Here is an 18,971-nt window from a genome sequence, read left to right as displayed (position 1 = left end):
GGCCTCATACCCAGCATGAAGCCCAATGCCCAGGCTTGAGCTCACGACCCTGGGATCATCCTGAAGTCAAGACCTGAGCTGAAATCAGGAGTTGGACTCTTAACTGACTGAGCGTCCCAGGTGCTCCACAATCCCCAGTTTCTTACAGAACCTTCTAGATCAGTTGTTCTTCAACCCTGGCTGTAAACTAGCACCCTCTGGGAAGCTTTAAAAACAAAACAAAACACCAAAAAAACCAAAATCCAACATCCAGGCCACAGCCCAGAATAGAACGTGAATGTCTCGGGAAGGATATTAAAACACAAGAACCGCCATTCTGGATCTTTTTGTGGGGCCACTGAAGCATATATATCTTATATTTATGCAACTGTCAAACATTTATTGAATATCTGCCAAGCACTGTTTGAGGCACTGGGGACTCAACAATGAAAAAGCAGATAAAAGCCTCTTTCCTCAGATTGTTAATGTTGTGGCAAAATGGATTTTCCTTTTATTAGTATAGGTGTCCCCCTTTCTTAGCAATAAGGCTTCACTACTGTGGGAGAGAACTTATTCTCCCCTACAGCTTTCAGTGGGATACTGGAGCCACACGTGGTCATGTGACCCAGGCCTGGCCAATCAGAGTATGTGATTCTGGGGTGGGCACAAGACCCATGCTAGACCAATGAGGACACTGGACAAGAGCCCCACTTTTTCCTCCAAGGTTGCTGAACTGGGAGAACCAAAGTTAGGAGCTACTAGGGGGCTCCCTTGCCACCCTGAGGGGAATAAGAGAAAGAAAGAGAGCGAAAATGAGATACCTTCAGAATGAAGTCAACACAGAGTCAAGCAAAGGAAAAAGATCCCTGACACCCCATTTGCACACCTGGATCCAGCTATAACTGAACCCCACCATGGAATTTCAATCACGTGAGTTCATACATTCTCGTTTTTGCTTAAGCCACCTTAGCTGACTGTCTCTCAATCAAAACAGCCCCAAGGAAATAGCTGGAGAGAGCTGTAGTCAGAAATGATAAATAGGATGGTCTCACATTGATGTCTTCTTCCCCCTTCCATCCCACTCTCTTACAAAATATTGGGCAGGCTTGAGTGTGGGAGGTGTCAGGAGGGCTAAGAGATGGATTACATGAAAAGGGACTGAGAAAACACATAAATGTGTAGTATTTTGTAGGATCCAAGTTTCTCACTATTACACACACACACACACAAAGAGTTACAAATTTGTATGAGGAAAAAGTTACAATGAACTTTGGGATATTGAGAACTTGGCACATTGGTGTGAACTCAGAGTTTTCCATATGTAGAGATATTTATAGAAATCAATATAGATATAAATGTGTGTATACAGGGGCGCCTGGTTGGCTCAGTCAGAGAAGCACATGACTCTTGATCTTGGGGTCGTGAGTTCGAGCCCCACGTTGGGTGTAGATATGACTTAAGAAAAAAAGTGTGTTTGTGAATGTTTATGCACTTGTGTGTATATACGAAGCTGTTTGCTGAGAAGTTCTAATACCGCTGAGCATACCTAACACCCAGATCCTTAGATTCCAAACACCATTCATGGAAAAGAACCAGGACTCCTTGGAGAAATGGGTGAATCTATGCACAGTATTTCATCAAATACAAGCCTCCATCAGTTGCAAAACATGCTGTTACTTTATATACTGTCAAGAAAGACCAACTCCTGTCAATCATCCTCTGACAGGCCACTGATTGCAGGCCACCCCCCCCAACTTCAGAGATGCTAAAGTGTGAGAAATAAATGTATCTTAGATTTGATAGGATATAGTATAAGCAGACACCACACACACACACACACAGGAACTATAGTTCCTATTTTCTGAGGACAGGAGAAGCCTTGGGCACTTATTGCTGTATTTCATTTTCCACCCATATTGACCCTTCTCTACAGGGCCCATTCTCTGATTGTCCTAACAAGAAAACCTTTTGGTGGCCTGGGAAGCCAGGCATGGTCTCCCCACCCTGACATGACACCCCCAGCCCCAACAGCCTTCATTCCATCCCCTGTACCTTTCATGCCCCAATATCCCACCAGACCTTTGCACAAGCTGTTCTCTCCTCAGCATACCACTTATCCTTCATGGCTCAATCACCACCTCCTCCAGGGAGGCTTCCCTGACTTCACAGACCAGATTAAACTGTAGGGGATACCTACCCCTACAAATTCAATCGGACATTCATTATGGTTGCTCAGTTGAATGTCTGTGCTCCCTCTCAGACTGTGAGAATAGGAGTTGGCCATGCTTTCCTCTCAAAAGTATCCCCAACACCTGGCCCTTAATAGGTGCTCAGTAAAATTTAAGTCCCATGAATTGAATGAGTAAGTTTTCCTAACAGAGCACTGAGCCTGGGAGGGAAAGCGACTTGGTCAAGGTCAAGGTCACACACCCAGTCCGAGGTGAGCCAGGCTCCAGCCAAGGCCAGTGGCCAGGCCTTTACCCGCTGCCAGAGTTGCCCCCACTTCCCAGGCTGATCACTCACCCTCTTCTCATGGTTGGGGACGATACAGCGGACGAAGCTGGGGTTGGTGTTGCTGAGTGTGGCCATGAGGCGGCTCAGGGACTCCTTGTAGAGCTGTCCCACTGTTCGGAACATGCCCCGGCGGGGGCGGCCCCCTGGTGGGCCATCCCCAAGGCTGCTCACCTGCTCCAGCCCCACGATGCCCTCCACTATGGGAAGAGGACACAGAGGCAGAGGAAGAAGGGGGTCAGGCATCAGTTGTAGGTGGCCTGGTTAAACTTGGTTAAAGTTCAGGGATCTTGTCCTTGCTAGGACCTGGCGCTTTACATATGAAACACTGCTAAGGTAGGTGTTGTCAGCCCCCTGGACTGCTGTGTAAACTCAGACAGGAAGCTCAGAGAGGTGGAAGACGGCACCTGAGGCCACACAGCTTAGAAAATGCAGCTCTAGGATTTGAACCCAGCTAGGGTGAGTCCTCAAGGACCCTGGCCTCTGACCTCTCATCTTCTCAAGGATGAGATCTCCATCTCCACACTCCTTATCCACAGGTGCCGATGATGACAGCACAGGCTTACCGAGCACTTCCTCTCTGCCTGGAAGAACCGTTCCCGTTTTACAGGCAGACACAGGGTGCCGGAGATCCTGAACACAGCTTGTGGCATTTTTTAGGAACTTAAAACGATGTCCCACTAAAAAAATGTAATAAAGCCTGGGTTTTATGTGCAGTGTGTCAAAGAAGACAGACTGCCTTCACCGAACCAATTTCCCAGTATGGTCTGATCTTGTCATTTGATGGTGTCACTTCAGCTAGTGAGAAATACCTCCTCCTTCCCCTCGAATTCTGTTCTAAATCCTGCCAGGTTTCTGCAGGTGGGGTGGACCCTGACGTCCTGCAGCCCTCAATAAGGAGGGTCAACCAGGTAAATCTGACTTCCGGGCAGGGCCTGGTGTGCAGCGGGGCTCACCTATGGTCTCTTCCTCCCCAGATTTAATGCTCCCTCTCACTGCCAAACTCCCAGCTACCATCAAAAGGATAATGAAGTTCTTACAGCATGGAGGAAAACAGAGGATCTGGGACCCGAGGTCCCAGGTTCAAATCTCAGCTCTGTCCCTTAATGGCTGTGTGACCTCAGGCAGGTGACATAACCTCTCAGGACTTCAGTGTCCTCTGTATCATGGGGTTAGTAGTACTAACACCTGCCTCTCTGGGTTGTTCAGCGGATTCTAGGGCTTCGTAATCGTAAACGGGCTTTGCACATACTAAGTATTTAGTAAACACCAGCTGGTATTATCATAATTGCTTGTCCCCTTACATGTGGTCTAGTTAGAAGGCATGTGCTGCTATGGAAAGTCTGGAAACTGCTGAGGGAAGCGCCAAGGAAGGGGGAGAAAGGCAAGAGTCCTCCACGTGGAGGAGAGGGGACAGACATTCAAAGTCAGGTACCCGGTCTGACAGGCCCACCCTCCTCGGCCGGCAAATCTCACCCATGGATGCACAGCAACACCCACCCCCTGACGGAGAAATGGCAGAGCCGCGCCTCCCTGAAGATCCTGGGGGTGACAGTGGGAAGGAGCCAAGAAAAGCGAATTGCTGGAAACCCCCATGTTCTTGGGGGGGGAGGTGAGGACAGATGAGGGGAGGGGCAGAGAGATGGGGCAGGAGATGTAAAAGGAACAGCAAGAGAAGGGAGGAGAGAGAGGGAAGGTGGCAGAAAAAAAAGAGAGCATTATTAGTCAACAGCACCAGGCAAAGCAGGAGGGAAAACTTCAGTGCTGACCGTGAACTTCTAAAGCCAGGGGGATTGTCCCATTAGCCTTTGTGTCTACCACTGAGGGAAACAAAGGTGACTGAAAGGATGAACGACCTTTATGAGAATTTAATGCCAAGGGGGAAAAAAAATCTCTCTAGAGGTTAAATCTGTCTGTTTCATTACGTATTCCTTTTTGCCCTGGCTGCCAGGTAGCTCAATACTCCTCCCCAGTTTGTTGAGGTTGCCTCTCTGAGGAGAGCCTGTCTCATCCGCCTTCCCCCTCTGGGCTACCAGGACGCTGAGCACCCGACTCTGAGCTCAGGGAAGCTGTCATAGAGATTGATGCACAAACAGCCACTGTCCCTGTCCCTCCCTTGCAGCAGCTCCTTGAGTCTGGGCTGTTGTGATTTGCTTTGTTCAAGAGAGTCGTGGAGGAAATAGCACTGTGCCAAGTTCGAGTACAGGATTCAAAAGGCTTCCCAACTTCCACTTCACTCTTGGAACCCCTGGGGGGCTGGGCACCTATGAGATGTGAGATGTGAGGGATCACAGTGGTGGGGGAGCGTGCTGTGTCCTTGAATGGGACACAGTTTTTGAAGAAGTGTCAGTGTGTCGGTGTGGAAGGATTTTTCAGGCTGAAGAGAGGATTCTTGTGTAATCTGCCTGTTACTGGACATCAAACCCTGCTTGTCGGTCCATCATGTATAAACCACGCAAGACACCATCATCAGATCTCTCGGTCTAAAACCAGCTCACCACCATTGAGGCACCTCACACCCTTTGTTCCATGAGTTCGTCTGGGAAGCACACGTTTGCTTATTTTGTTCTCTTGTCTCATTGCCTGGGCTGGCACTCACAACTACACTTTTCATGTCAAGAAAAAGGCTAAGGCAAACTGACAGATTCTGGAAGCCTTGAATTGGGAGAAACCAAGATGCTGGTTCCACTGGTTGTTAAAATCACCTCTCCTTGGGGCACTTGGGTGGCTCAGTGGATTAAGCGTCTGCCTTCGGCTTGGGTCATGATCTCAGGATCCTGGGATCGAGTCCCGCATCGGGCTCCCTGCTCATCGGGGAGCCTGCTTCCCCCTCTCCCTCTGCTGCTCCCCCCACTTGTGCTTTCTCTCCTTCTCTCACTCTCTGTCAAATAAATAAATTCTTAAAAAAAAAAAATCACCTCTCCTCTAAGGATGGGGAGTGGTGGACAAGGTTTGGAAAACTACAAGGTTCATGCCAAAGACATTTGGCTTTTCTGCCCGTGCCTCCCAGAAAGGCCATTCCAGAAAGACTGATGGCTAAACCCACATAAGCCTTGTTGCAGCAGGAAAGCTCTCCCAAATGACATCGTGATCTGTCGTTCCTTTCTTCTTCCCTGGGGGCCCTGACGGGAACTTTGTGAGAGCCAAAAAAGCAAAGCCCCAAAGCTGACTATCTATAAAAACACCATGCTGCTGAGTTCTCTTGTGATTAATTCTTGTTCAGTCAAATCTCTTGATTTTTTCTTTTTTAGGGATTATATGCCATCTACAATGAATAACTTTCTCTCTTCCTTTATAATAGCAATATAGTTATTTCTCTTTCCAGTCTGATTGCAGAGGCTAGTATTGCTAAAACCGTGTTTCCCAGCAGTGCTGACTATGGGCACCCTCATCTTGTTTCTGATTAAGGATAAGTGTGTTTGGTCACTGAGTATGATACTGGCTTAAGACAGCAACTAACCAACCACTCAGTCACTGATTGGAAACACTACCAGGAGGCCGTCTGGCCTGCCCGCCTCAGTTCTGCGTCCGAGCAGACAACTTCCATTTAGAACTTAGCCTCTAGAGCAAAGGTGTTCACACTGTGGGCTGGGGAAAGGGATGCACAGAGCTCCAGGGACAGGGCCTGGAGAAGCTGGCCCTCACCATCTTTCCAGATCTCTGCCGTTAGCTTGTCCGTGCTCAGGTGGAGCAGGGCAGCAACATTGTCATTCAGAGGGTCCATGTTCTTCATCAGCCACTCGTTGGCCTTGTAGTCGACCTGGGTGAAGCCGGGCAGAGGAAGGTGGTGAGACTTCAGTTTCACCAGCTCTCCCAATTTCCCATGGAACCTCTCAGAAGCTATGAGAGCACCAGCTCCAGCAGGGTTCCCCATGGATCAGAGAGCATCGGTGCCACCTTGTGTCTATTCCCAGAACTGCACCCTCCGCAGGTAGGGCCCCTTTCCCTCTACTTTCCTTATCTGTCCTCCCTCCACCCAGCTGGAGAACCTCGCCCACCATCACTTCTTCCTTATCCATTCTATTCCAGCCACACTGGGCTCCTCACTGTTCCTCAAACATGCAAGCTGATTTCCACCTCAGGTTTACCCCTGCCATTCCCAACGCCTGTGATTCCCTCACCGTGGATTTTCACAAGGCTGGCTCCTTCCCAGTATTTGAGGCTTTGCTCTGAGGCTTCCAGAGTCAGTCTTGACAGGCACAGTCCCCCACACATGTGCCCCCCACCAGACAGTGGTTCCCTGAGGCCAGGGCTCAGGTCTAACCCACAGGGCAGAGCTGGGCCCCCAGGAGGTCTTAGATGATGTGTGGAAGAGGGAGTGAGGGATAGACATGGAGCACAGAGGTCTCCTGCCTCCCAGCCTCTGTATGCTGTTCCTTATCCCTGGACAGCACGTGCCATCCTTCACCCATTCTTTGCTGGCTGTTACTCATCATTTGAGCCATGGATTGGCAAATGACTGCCCACAGGCCAAATCTGGCCTTGCCACCTTTTTATAGATAAAGTTTTATTGGAATATGGCCCTCAATTATATATTCCTTTATGTATTCCCCAGGGTGTCTTTCGCACTACAGTGGCAGAAGAGAGTAGCTGCGGCAGAGACTGTCTGGCCCACAAAACTGAAACTATGTACAGAAGATGTTTGCTGACCCTTGATTTAAATTCCAAATCGAGCCTTACTCTCCTCTGAAACCTCTCCTGGCATTCCCTCTCTCAGCTTTGACACTGCCCCCACTGAAGCACCTAGCAGCATTTTATTCTCATGGTCTTTGTCCCTCTCCCAGATCAGGAAACCTGTGAGGGCAGAAACCATGCCCAGCGTGGGGCCCCAGCTTTGCTCAGCACACAAAAGGCATGTCTTTGCCGAATGAGGGTATAAAACGCACATAATTCTCCTTGTAGAGAACTCCTATCCACCCCTCCAAGGCTCCTGGAAATACCACTTCCTGAGCAAGCTTTTGCTGACTTCATCAGACAGCATGCCTGGTTGTCCTTGGGCTTTCCTGGCCCTGGCCAATGTCTTGTTCCGGGGGACATGGTGGGGGGTCCTGCATTCTCTCTGCATTCTCCCTGCATCTGCAGCCGAGTGGTCCCCACCCCTGCCCACAGGCCCCAGCCCAGCCCCCACCTTGCCCGCATAGTGCAGGACGCTGAAGTCAGCCTGGTCCCGCAGGTTCCTTGGCCGCTGGAACTTGGGATGGCCTCCTTGCTCCTGGGCTACCTTCTCTACAAAGGACTTGTCGGTAGCCTTCGGGAACCAGCACTCCTCATCCAGCAGGGCCAGGAGTCCGGGGGGGTTAGCCTAAGCACCAACAAGAAGGGAAGAGGGCGTCAGATCCCCACATAGTAGACACTTAGGTTACTGCGAACTTGTAGCTCTTGGAAGAGGCACAAGGACATACGACTGAACATGAGAACAACAGTTACAGTTCTAGCTGCTGACGAGCGCTTTGGCCCAAGCCGGTCCCATGGCAGGCATATCCAGGGCCCAAGCATCTAGTGGCCACGCATCTACAAAGCAGACGCCATCACACACAAGTTTTGAGCCCGGAAGCCCCAGCAGGGCTGGAGGCGGGCCAAGGGCTGGGATCTCGTAGCTGGGGAGGTGGGAGGACCCTCAGGCTCACCGGCCGCTCAATGAGGTCGATGCAGGGCTGTAGGTCGAGGCCGAAGTCGAGGAAGGTCCAGGGGATGCCCTCGCGCTGGTACTCCTCCTGCTCCAGCACGAACATGGTGTGGTTGAAGAGCTGCTGTAGCTTCTCGTTGGTGTAGTTGATGCACAGCTGCTCGAAGGAGTTCAGCTGCGGGGGTGAGGGGACAGGTGAGAGAGGGGACAGAGACCAGGGTAGTGGGGGACGGGGGGGACTTGGTGGACAGACACCCAGAGGGAGGGGGCAGACACCCAGAGGGAGAGGACAGAGAGCCAGGCTGACAGAGCCCTCCCAGCCCCAGCCTGGTACCAAGTGCAGACCTGGAAGATCTCAAAGCCAGCGATGTCCAGGATGCCCAGAAAGGAAGCGCCCTGGCGGGGACTGCGGTCCAAGGCACGGTTGAGGCGCAGGACCAGCCAGCGGAAGAGGCGCTCGTAGGTGGCCTTGGCCAGGGCCTCCAGTGCAAAGTCAGCCTGTGGCGGGCGGGGGGGTGCGGGTGGCACATGGTGAGGGCATGGCCCTGCCCCTGCAGCCCCAGCCTGACCCCCAGCAAGGAGACACTAGTGTGGACTGGGGTCCCCTCACAGCTCATCAAGAATTATGACATTAATGATAACACCAACCAGTTCAGAGCCCTACTATGCGCCAGGCAGCATGTGAAGTGCGTGGGACACATTAGTTCATTCATCCTCCCTGCCCCCAACACTTGAACCAATTTTGCCAGCGTAACAGTTAAGAGGTTGGACTCTGGAGTCTGACAACATGGGTTTGAAGCCTGACTCTGCCCCTTAGAAGCTCTGTGGCCTCAGGCATGTGACTAAACCTCTCTGTGCCTCAGTTTCTTCATCTGTAAAATGGATCCCAACAATAGTACCTCAGCTGAGAGCGGAACCTGGTCTCTCACGTGACCCCCAATCTCTGGCCCCCATGTCCCCCACTGTGTCTTCTTCACCCTAATACTTGTTTCAAGGGGCCAGCCTGGGTCCAGGCAGAGGCCTCTGCCTGAAAGCTGGATTCTGAAAACCTCTACCATGGGTTCACTTCTCCCCAGTCCCACCATTATCGTCACTTTTCTGGACTATGACAGCAGCCTCCTTTTGCCTCCCTGTTCCCACCTGTACCCCCGGGATCCAATTCTCCATGCAGTAGACAAGGGGATCTTTATAAAAGACAAACCGAAGCAGGTTGCTCCCTGGCTTAAACTCTCACTGGTGTCCTACTGCACTCTGAATAAAACCCACCTCCTTTCTGTGTCCCCTAAGACCCTGCATGATCTGTCCCCTTCCAACCTCTCTGCTCCACTCTCTAGCCTCACTGATCTCCTTGATGTTCTCAATTCGCCAAGCCTGCTCCAGCCCCAGAGCCATTCCTTCTGCCTTGAACTATCTAGGTCCAAACTCAAATATCACCTTGTCAGAGAGGACTTCCCTGGCACAGAAACCCCCTTTTTCATAGAAGGCCTCACTGCTTATATCTCCTTTTAGGATCTGTTCCCTACTTTGGCTAGAGCTCCACGAAGGCATGATCTTTGTTTCCATCACTAATTTTATCCTAGCACCAGAACCAGAGCTGGTCATGGGGCAATCAGCCAAAGTTTGTTGAGTGAGAGAAAAACCAGCATACGCTGCTTGAAGGCCCAGGACCCTGGCGCCTGGCTCTCCCCGCACCCCTCCTACCCCTCCAAGGCCTACCCACCTGCTCCTTGGTCTGTGCCTTCTGCACGTAGTCTCGGCCAACTTTGATGCGGGGAGTGAGCAGGGCGCGGGAGAAGTCCGTCACCCCCAGTCCCAGGAGGCGGCAGAGCTTCTGTGCAGCTGAGGGTGATAGGCACAAAGGTCTGATTGGCCCCGGGACATGGCAGTGGCCACTGAGTGCAGCAGAGGGGGTCGTCCCCACTGCTGGTGGGCCAGAGAAGGGGCCCAGCCTCTCCCACTAGAAGCAATACAATCCTAAAAGTGTGTACGTCCTCTGGGCCAACAATTCTCTCTGGGACCCCGAGATGGGATCAATAATCCCGGAGGCAAGCAAAGACTGGACCAAGAGGATGTTCATTGCAGCCTGGGTGATGATGGAGGAAAACAAGACACAGGTCGAATGCCCAGCAACCAGGGACTGGTTAGGGAGTCAGGGATCCTCCATTTGAACATGTGTTCTGCGGTCACTGAAAATTATCAGCGCTCGTTACATGGTACACTTAAGATGTGTGCATTTCATGATTTGTATGTCCCACGCCAAAGGAACAACTGTAAGCAAATACTGGATACCGGTAAGTGATATGCACATGCGAGCTGATGAGTACACATGTGAACTACTCATGTACATGCTGAAAGGCACAGAAATCTGCAACTTTGAAATGCACCAGACTACAGGATGGATGACCGATGTGTGGAAAGATACCCAATAAACCAAGTGTAGTAAAATGTTAATGGCAGAATGTAGGTGGTGGATATCTGGGGGTTTGCTATAAAAATTCTTTCCACTTCTCTGTATGCCTGGAGATTTGCTAATATAATTTTGGGGGGAAAGCTATTGGAGTAAAAACCCATGGAAGTGGCCAATAAATAAATATTTAAAAGCAACTTGTTTTTCCCTATTTTTGTAGGGGAAAAAATGCATAAAAAATGGTAGTTGAGAAATGTTTTCCAGCTTCTGTCACTTCCATAATGGGAAAACGGTTACTACAAATGCTCAGCTCCAACAGAAAAGAGAAAGGAAAAGAACACATCTAGAAGGAAAAACACCAAATTAAATAAACAGTGATTATTTCTGAGAGGCGAGCTGATGAGAATTTGCATTTCTTTCTTTCTTTCTTTCTTTTCGTTCTTTTGCTGCAATTGCAGTTTCTAATTCTTCTATAGTGACTTTGCATGATACAGAAGGTATTTAAGAACTCTAACAGGGGCCTGAAGAACAGCAGGGAATGTGTACACGGGTGCTCTGCCACGAGTCACAGGAATGTTCTGTAGGCTTCTAAAGCCTCCGCTGTGTCCTCTGGCCAGTGGACGCCTTCTCCAGTGAATGTTTGCAAATGCAGAGAATGAAACACCCAGCAGTTCCCAGGAGATTAATTATATTGACATATGGTTCTACCCATAGACCCCACAGGAAGAAACCTCAGTAGCATTCTAGTTAATAACCCGGACGCATTACCCTCAGTGCATTAAGGGAAAAAAGCAAATTTCAAAATGGTCTACAAGCTCTGACCCCAACTTCACAAATCAGACAAATGAATGAGCGAGCATGTACGGCACACTTGCTGGGCATGTGAACAGAGCCCCCGAGTGCCACAGAGGGTGCCATTGATCATGGGGGAGGGGCCCCTTTCTCATATCTTCTGTGGTGGTACAGCTTTGGAAAATGAGCCCCTAGGATTTTATGGATGCAAAGCTCTTGCTGTCTTGAGGGAAAAGGGGCGAAGCATGATTCCATTTCTCTGACAATTATTTCTACACAGATATGGACAGAGAACAAAGCCCAGAGAGAAATACCCCAAAATGTTGCACTACTTACCTCTCAGGGGTATGACTGTGGGTCATTTCCCTGCTTTTATACTTTTCTGTTTTGCTAGATTCCGCCCCCCTACCCCATCCAGATTGTATTATTTTATGACCATAAAGAAGCAGAGCTATTTCCATTGGATAAAAAAGGAGTATCAACTATAGTTCTGCTTTTGAAAAGCAAAAAAAAGTATATATATGGCAAGCACAGAGGCCAGGAAGTTATAAGCCCAATGCCAATGGCGGTTTTCCCAGAGGGGCCAGGATGACGGGGGATCTTTGGTACACTGGTGCTGTTCAAACCTTCAGCAGGGAGGACACCATTCAGAATCAGAACAAGAGTAAGCGATGACATTTTGGTAAAGGATCAGCACAGCCTGGAGGCGTGCCCAGCTGGGGAGCGGGGAGTGGTGTCACGCTCTGTCTGGTGGGAGGAAGGGGAAACACTGGGTCGGATGGGTGGACTGCAGGCCGGGTAGGATACCTGTGTTGTCAGGCATGGAGGCTTGGTCGTTGTTCCGTTCTCTCTTCAGGACGATGTTGCCAAACTGGAGAACGGCTGAGACAATCCGCAGCATGGCTATGGGGTAGAGAGAGAGAGAGAACAATCTCATGGGGGCTCCAGACCCTGTTGTGTGGGCATAACTAGCCCCTTAGAAATCTAGCTTAAAAACCCTACATCAGGGGTATCTGGGTGGTTAGAAGTTGTACTCTTGATTTCAGCACAGGTCATGATCTCGGGGTCCATGGGATCGAGCCCCACCCTCAGCACAGAGGACCTCCCTCTCTCTCTCTCTCTCTGCCCCTCCCCCACCCGCTTGTGTGCACACGCATGCTCTCTCTCAAATATATAAAATGATTTTTTCATAGTCCCAACTTTTAAAATAAAATCTTAAAACAACAACAACAACAACTCTATGTCAAATTACACCACCGCCCCTCAGCTTAAAATCCATCTGTGACACTGGGCAGGTCTTAAAACATAAGAACAGATACATGAATTCTGTATTTTGTATTCAAAGCTTGCTTTAGCACCATTTGGTGTCTGCTTGTGTCCATTTCATAAAGCAACACACAGAAGATTTAAAAGGATGTGTGGAAGTGAATTAAGAAAGTCTTGGGCAATGTGGAAAGATTTTCCTTTTTTAAGATTTTATTTTTAAGTTATCTCTCTACATGGGGCTCAAACTCACAACCCCAAGATCAAGAGTTGCATGCTCTAGCAATCGAGCCTGCTAGGTGTCCTAAACAGGAAAAGATTTCTAAAATAGCAAGTGGAAAATGTGAGGTGCAGAATGGTATAGACAGCATACCACTGTCTATGTTTTAAAAAGGCAAAAATACACAGTCGAGTCTCCTTATTTGCCACGTTACATTCTTTGTAGTGACCATGAACACGAATTTACTTATGGGAAATACGGGGCTTTGTTCCTGTGAGCCTCTAGTCACATTTTCCTCAGCTGATCACTACATCACCTTGTTTTATGCGTGCTTTAGTTCAAAGATACCTTATCTACTATACAACATTGCTTCCAAAACGTTGAACTCATGGCCAACAGCTGTCTGACTCAAGCCTGAAGGATTTACACGTTTTCTCTGTGAGACACACTACAGCCTTCCTGCACTTGGGAATGCTAGCCAGCATTAAGCACTAAGCATTGGGGGCATTTTAGACGGTGAAGCCATCAATAAGAAAAGCACAAAAGATGTGAAAAATGTGGCACTCAGTAGCAGGTGAAAAGGAGACAAGGACATTGGGTTATGGTATGAGCCGAGACAGGAAGGCAGAACACCAATTTGCTGAAACTCAGCTGCGTATGCGCTGGACCGCTCCAACTTTCTACCCCTGTGTGAGTGACACGATGATCGTAAAAGCATCACGGGTGCTCTTTGGGGGGTTACGTATAAATTTAGCGAGTAGGCAAAGTCGCCAATACAGAAACCGCAGAAGAGGGCGGACTGCGCTTGTTCGTGAATGGATAGTGCTGCCCCCTAGAGTACATCTCAGGAACTCCCGGTGTGGGTTGGCGTGACAAGGGAGGCCAGGGGGCAGTTTCTGGGGTGTTTCTGGATATCACAGGGTCGCCGCAGGTTGGGACCCAGATGAAGAGGCCCCCCCGCGCCACAAAGAATTTGCCACACCCTGTGTGACCGTCAAATATCCCACTGGACATCTGTGTCCGTGAAATAATGGCCTATAATTACCGGAGTCAAATCCCAACTGTTTTATGTATAAACTCAAGTGTTTTGTGTTTGGTTTTAATGCACAGTGGATTCTGGGGGACATCTGTCTGGCTCAGTCAGTGAAGCCTCCGACTATTGGTTTTGGCTCAGATCATGAGCTCAGGGTCATGAGACTGAGCCCCATGTTGGGATCCGCACTCAGCGCAGAGTCTGCCGTGATTCTCCGCCCCCACCCCCACCCATCTCTCTCTCTCTCCCTCAAATAAGTAAATAAATAAAATCTCTTACACAGCAGTTTTTCCAGGAAGGTAGCCACTGTGAAATCTGAGGAAAGACTGTGCTTGGTTCAGAGATTTACCAGACTTGGACATTGCCTCAGAACTCCCTCACCTCCGACAGGGAAGCAGCTCATGGCAGGTGAGTGGCCTGTGTAACACGCCCGCCTCAGGCTGGGTCTCTACCTGTGGCTCTCGCGGCGACACTACAGATCAACACCAGCGCCCAGCCACCCCACTAAGGACGCACTCCAGAACAGGTTCAAACAGACACTGACTTATTCTCACTCACTCCATGCCAGGTCCTGTTCCAAACACTTAACAAATACACTTGTTTAAACTTCCTAACAACCAAGGGAAGCAGATCCTACGGTAACATTTTACAGGTCTGGAACGGAGTGAAACCCCTTCATAGATGGGGAAATCAAGGCACATTCTGGGAGCCATCTTGCCCGAGATCATCCAGCTCGTCAGCAGCAGAGCAGAGGGGCAAATCCAGGGTCTGAATCCTTTATTTTTTTAAAGATTTTACTTATTTATATGATAGACAGAGATCACAAGTAGGCAGAGAGGCAGGCAGAGAAAGAAAGGGAGAAGCAGGCTCCCCACTAAGCAAAGAGCCCAATGCAGGGCTCGATCCCAGGATCCTGAGATCATGACCTGAACCGAAGGCAGAGGCTTAACCCACTGAGCTACCCAAGCGCCCCTTGGGGTCTCAATCCTTAACGGTGGTGCTTTTCTTTCCTCCCTCTTCCAGCATGAAATTCAAATAATGAGTACAGAAAAGCACGCAAATCACACGGGTACGGCTCTGGTTTTTACAAAGTAAATGCACCTGTGGAGCCAGCCCCTCAGAAGCCGCCTTCCCTGGGACACCTGAGTGGCTCAGTCAGTTAAGTGTCTGTCTTTGGCTCGGGTCATGATCTCAGGGTCCTAGGATCCAGACCCCCGGCGGCCTCCTTGCTCAGTGGTGAGACTGCTTCTCCCTCTGCCTCTGCCTGCCACTCCCCCTGCTTGTGCTCTCTCTCTCTCTGGCAAATAAATAAATAAAACCTAAATAATAATAATAATAACAAAAGTAGCCCCCTCCCGGCCACTCACTGAACATGGACAAATTTCACAACCACTGGGTAGAGTAGAAGAAGACAGACATGAAAGCACACATGCTGAATTTGTAACAAAATTCAGAAACAAGTGACACAGGGGCACCTGGGTGGCTCAGTGGGTTAAGCCTCTGCCTTCGGCTCAGGTCATGATCCCAGGTGCTGGGATCGAGTCCCGCATTGGGCTCCCTGCTCAGCCAGGAGCCTGCTTCCTCCTCTCTTTCTGCCTGACTCTCTGCCTACTTGTGACCTCTGTCTGTCAAATAAATAAATAACATCTTAAAAAAAAAAAAAAGAAAAAGAAACAAGTGACACAATTCAATGCTGTTAGACGCCAGAATAATGATCACACTGCCAGTGAGGGGGCAGTTCTTGCGATGGGAAGGGGCACAAGGCGGCTCCTAGATGCTGGTTATACATGGCATTCACTTGCAGAAAGCCCCTGAACTGGACGCTTAGGCTCCGGGCACATTTTTAGGTGTCTTCGCTTCTACACTGTCTACTTAGAGAAAGGCGGTGAAGGAGGGGGAGGGAGGAGCACCCTCCTGGGAGTTTCCTGCCAAAAATGTGTAACCCGAATCCTAACTGCAAGGAAACATGCCCAAGTTGAGACAAAACAACTGGTCTGTAATCTTCAAAAACGTCAAGGTCACCAACAATAAGAAAGAATAGTTCCAGGCAGACGGAGAGCACAGTGTGCTAGGTACATGTACTCCGGCCGGGGGAAATGCGTGTGCATGTGTACACATGCGTGTGCGTGTGTATGTGTGTGTGCGCCCGTGTATGTGTCACGAAACCTTTTTTGCTCTAAAGTACATTGTTAGGAAAACTGGCAAAAATCCTGTAAAAAACACTTTTGCGTGTTATAAGGGACATTACTGGGACAATATGGTCTATGAATGGGGATGCTAACAGTGCCAGTGCTCTCAGCTCCCAAGACAGTACCATCCAGTGGCTGCATAAGAAAATGTTCTTTAAAAATATGCGGACAGGGGGCGCTCGGGTGGCTCAGTCGGTTGAGCTTCAGACTTGATCTCCGCAAAGGTCTCTATCTCGGCTTTGTGGGTTTGAGCCCCCAGTCCGCTCCGGGGGTGGAGCCTACTCACAATGTATGGACAGACTCTGCAGGGTGGTAGGCGGGACAATCCCTCCCCGCCCCCAGAGAGGTCCACATTCCTAATTCCCCACCAGGAAATGTTACCTGGCAGAGCAAAATGGACTTCACCGATGTGACTGGGAATGCTGAGATGGGAGATGAACTCTGGATTACACAGGTGGGCTCTAGCTACAGGGTCCTCATAAAAGGGAAGCCGAGGGAGAACGCCACGTGAGCAGAGGTTACAGGGATGTGCTTTGAAGTCAGAGAAGGCAAGAAAATGGATTCTCCTTTTGAGCCGCCAGAGGAAACCAACCCTGCCGGTGAAGACTGGTTTTGGACTCCCGGCCTCCAGCATTATAAGAAAATCAGTGGGTGTTGATTTAAACCACTGTGTTTGTGGTTGTTTGTGACCGGTCACAGGAAGCTAATACAAAGGGTAAAGGGGAGTCTCATTGTGCAGAAGTTTCCCGCACAGAAGTTCCCCACTACACCTGTGCCTTTGTCCCTGCCTCCTCTCCTTCCTCCCGCCTTGCGGGACCATCACCCACACTTGGCCTAGAGTCTGTTGGGGTGTGGCTGCATGCTTGTCCACACCCCTGTTCTCAAACTGCTCAGAATAAGTAATTAGAAAGACAGACGGGAAGCAAATGTGGCAAGACGTTAGCACCCGAGGAATCTTAGAGAAGAGCACAGCAATGTTTTGTACTCTTTCTGCAACTTTTCCGTAAATCTCAAAGTATTCCCAATAAAAAGTTTTTTGAACAAACTCTGAAAACAGAAGGAAGATCACTGGCCTTATGGCTTCAAGACGCCTTGCTCTGAGGGACACGTGGGAAACTGTGGACAGAGGTAGCCCGGGCCTGGGAGCTGATTATATAGTACTGATTATATTCTTTCTGAGTTTCATACTTGTTAAAATGTCAGATCTTGTCCAGAAAAAAAAAATGGCTGTTAAGAAAGGACTTGGTGTCTAGAATTAGTGCAATTGTACATTCGCAACAAATGGCTGCACTGTACACTTGACAATGGTGAATTTTACGGTACGTGGATTCTCTCTCAAAGGACAAAAAAAAAAAAAAAAGGCAGACGGTGGCTACACTTGGGATAAGCACTGATGAAAAGAATTTGTTGAATCCATATACTGTATACCTGAAACTAACATGACTTTCAATAATAATAAAAAGAAGTTAAAAAAAAGCAAGCCTGAAAAACCAGGTTTGGGTATAATTTGCAGGGCATGGCAGGGTATGCAACAAATATTATTTTTTCTCCATTTCCACTGAAATCATAACTTCCTGTGGAAAGTATCTGTTCCTTACTCATCTGCTGCCCATGTGCTCTGCATAGAGTAGGTGCTCTGTAAATGTTTACATGAATGAACTTGAGCTTGCCTGTTCACAGGGAAGAGTTCCTTCCCTGGTCCCTAGTATTTCTGGGATTCAATGTGAGCCCTTACCAGGGTCTTGGGAAACCTGACCCTCCCAGCCCCTCTGGCCCCAGGGTATCCTCGCTTACTCCAACCAGCCACCCCAGCTGCCCCCCATCAGCTTCTCCAACACTGTCTTGCCACCAGGCCTTTGCCTTGGCAGTTCCCTCCGCCTAGATGCTGCCAGCACCATCTAGGGCTGGTTAGCTCCTGCCAGACCCATCAGTGCTCAAGCAAGGGCCACCTCATCCAGGGGGCTCTCCCCAGGCCATGCTGGAATGCTGTGACACACGGTCCCTGCTCCATGCACCTTCCATCACTCACCCTCCCACTGGTTCAGCTTTAATGCATGTGTGTGATTCGATGCTTCCGGGTCTGAGCATTCCACAGGTCAAGGGTTGGTTCTGTGTTGGTCACTGTGAATTCTGCCCAGCGCCTGTGGCGGTCTGGCCCAGAAACCCCACCACCAGTTGAATGACTTGATATATTCATGAATAAAGGGCAACGAGTTAATTAACGGGGGGATACATACATTACTGGATGTGGGAGTTTGCTGTGTGCCCTTGGACAAGCTGGGTGACCTCCTGGGCCTCAGTTTCCCTGGCTATGCAGTGAGAGGGGCTGGGCTTAGAGATCTCTGGTCCTGCCCATCTGGGGTCAGGAGGAAAGAGTGGATGGGGGCAGCTCAGAGCCCTGGAAGTCCTGGGGGTTCCCCAGAGGACAGCAGGGCACCTCCGAGAAGATAAAGACATCTCCTTATGGGCCCACAGCGGCATCATCACCTAATGAACCAAAAGATCATTCATCCCTTAACCTCCGCTCAGACACAGTCCAGACTCAAGTCCCCCCAGTGGCCTTTGAAACGGCCTCTGACAGTTGGCTTAGGACCTTGCATCGGCGTCAAGCACCCGGGCAAACCTGACATCTGAGAAGTCGGCAGTTAGCTCCTGCGGTGACTTCACACCAGCTGACTGCAAGCAAGCCCAGGACTGTGGAGGCAGGGGCGTGGGGCTGGTGAGGCCAAGTGTGCTCCCTGGCATGAACACCCGCCTCCCCAGGTACCAGGCTCCCTGCTCAGCCTCTCGGAGTGGCATTCCCAGCACCAGCACCGGTGAAGGTGGGAAGTGGGGAGGAGGGTGGAGGTCCTGCTTAGATGGGTCCCCAGTGTTCTCCATGTTAGCCTTCCCACTGGTGACCATCTTTCCAGAGACGGTCCAGAAAGCTTCCCAGAGGCACCACCTGCCTC

At 49.8% G+C, this 18,971-nt stretch overlaps 1 protein-coding gene across 7 annotated transcripts in view; it reads right to left on the bottom strand.

Annotated features, from left to right (window-relative positions):
- Positions 1-18,971, bottom strand: part of MYH14 (myosin heavy chain 14) — a 102,491-nt gene that overhangs the window by 40,916 nt on the left and 42,604 nt on the right. For all 7 annotated transcript variants that reach the window (XM_032325766.1, XM_032325767.1, XM_032325773.1 and 4 more), the window contains 7 exons: positions 12,123-12,218; positions 9,837-9,955; positions 8,462-8,614; positions 8,118-8,291; positions 7,619-7,792; positions 6,136-6,250; positions 2,503-2,690 (listed from right to left, as the gene is read on the bottom strand). In XM_032325766.1, the coding sequence (XP_032181657.1) occupies positions 2,503-2,690; positions 6,136-6,250; positions 7,619-7,792; positions 8,118-8,291; positions 8,462-8,614; positions 9,837-9,955; positions 12,123-12,218 (1,019 nt within the window). The remainder of the gene's footprint in view (positions 1-2,502; positions 2,691-6,135; positions 6,251-7,618; positions 7,793-8,117; positions 8,292-8,461; positions 8,615-9,836; positions 9,956-12,122; positions 12,219-18,971) is intronic.

The sequence above is a fragment of the Mustela erminea genome, chromosome 19 (assembly GCF_009829155.1).
Source record: "Mustela erminea isolate mMusErm1 chromosome 19, mMusErm1.Pri, whole genome shotgun sequence".
Classification (NCBI taxonomy): Eukaryota; Metazoa; Chordata; class Mammalia; order Carnivora; family Mustelidae; genus Mustela; species Mustela erminea.
The sequence above is the reverse complement of the archived record's forward strand: the minus strand, read 5'-3'. Positions and strand labels throughout refer to the sequence as shown.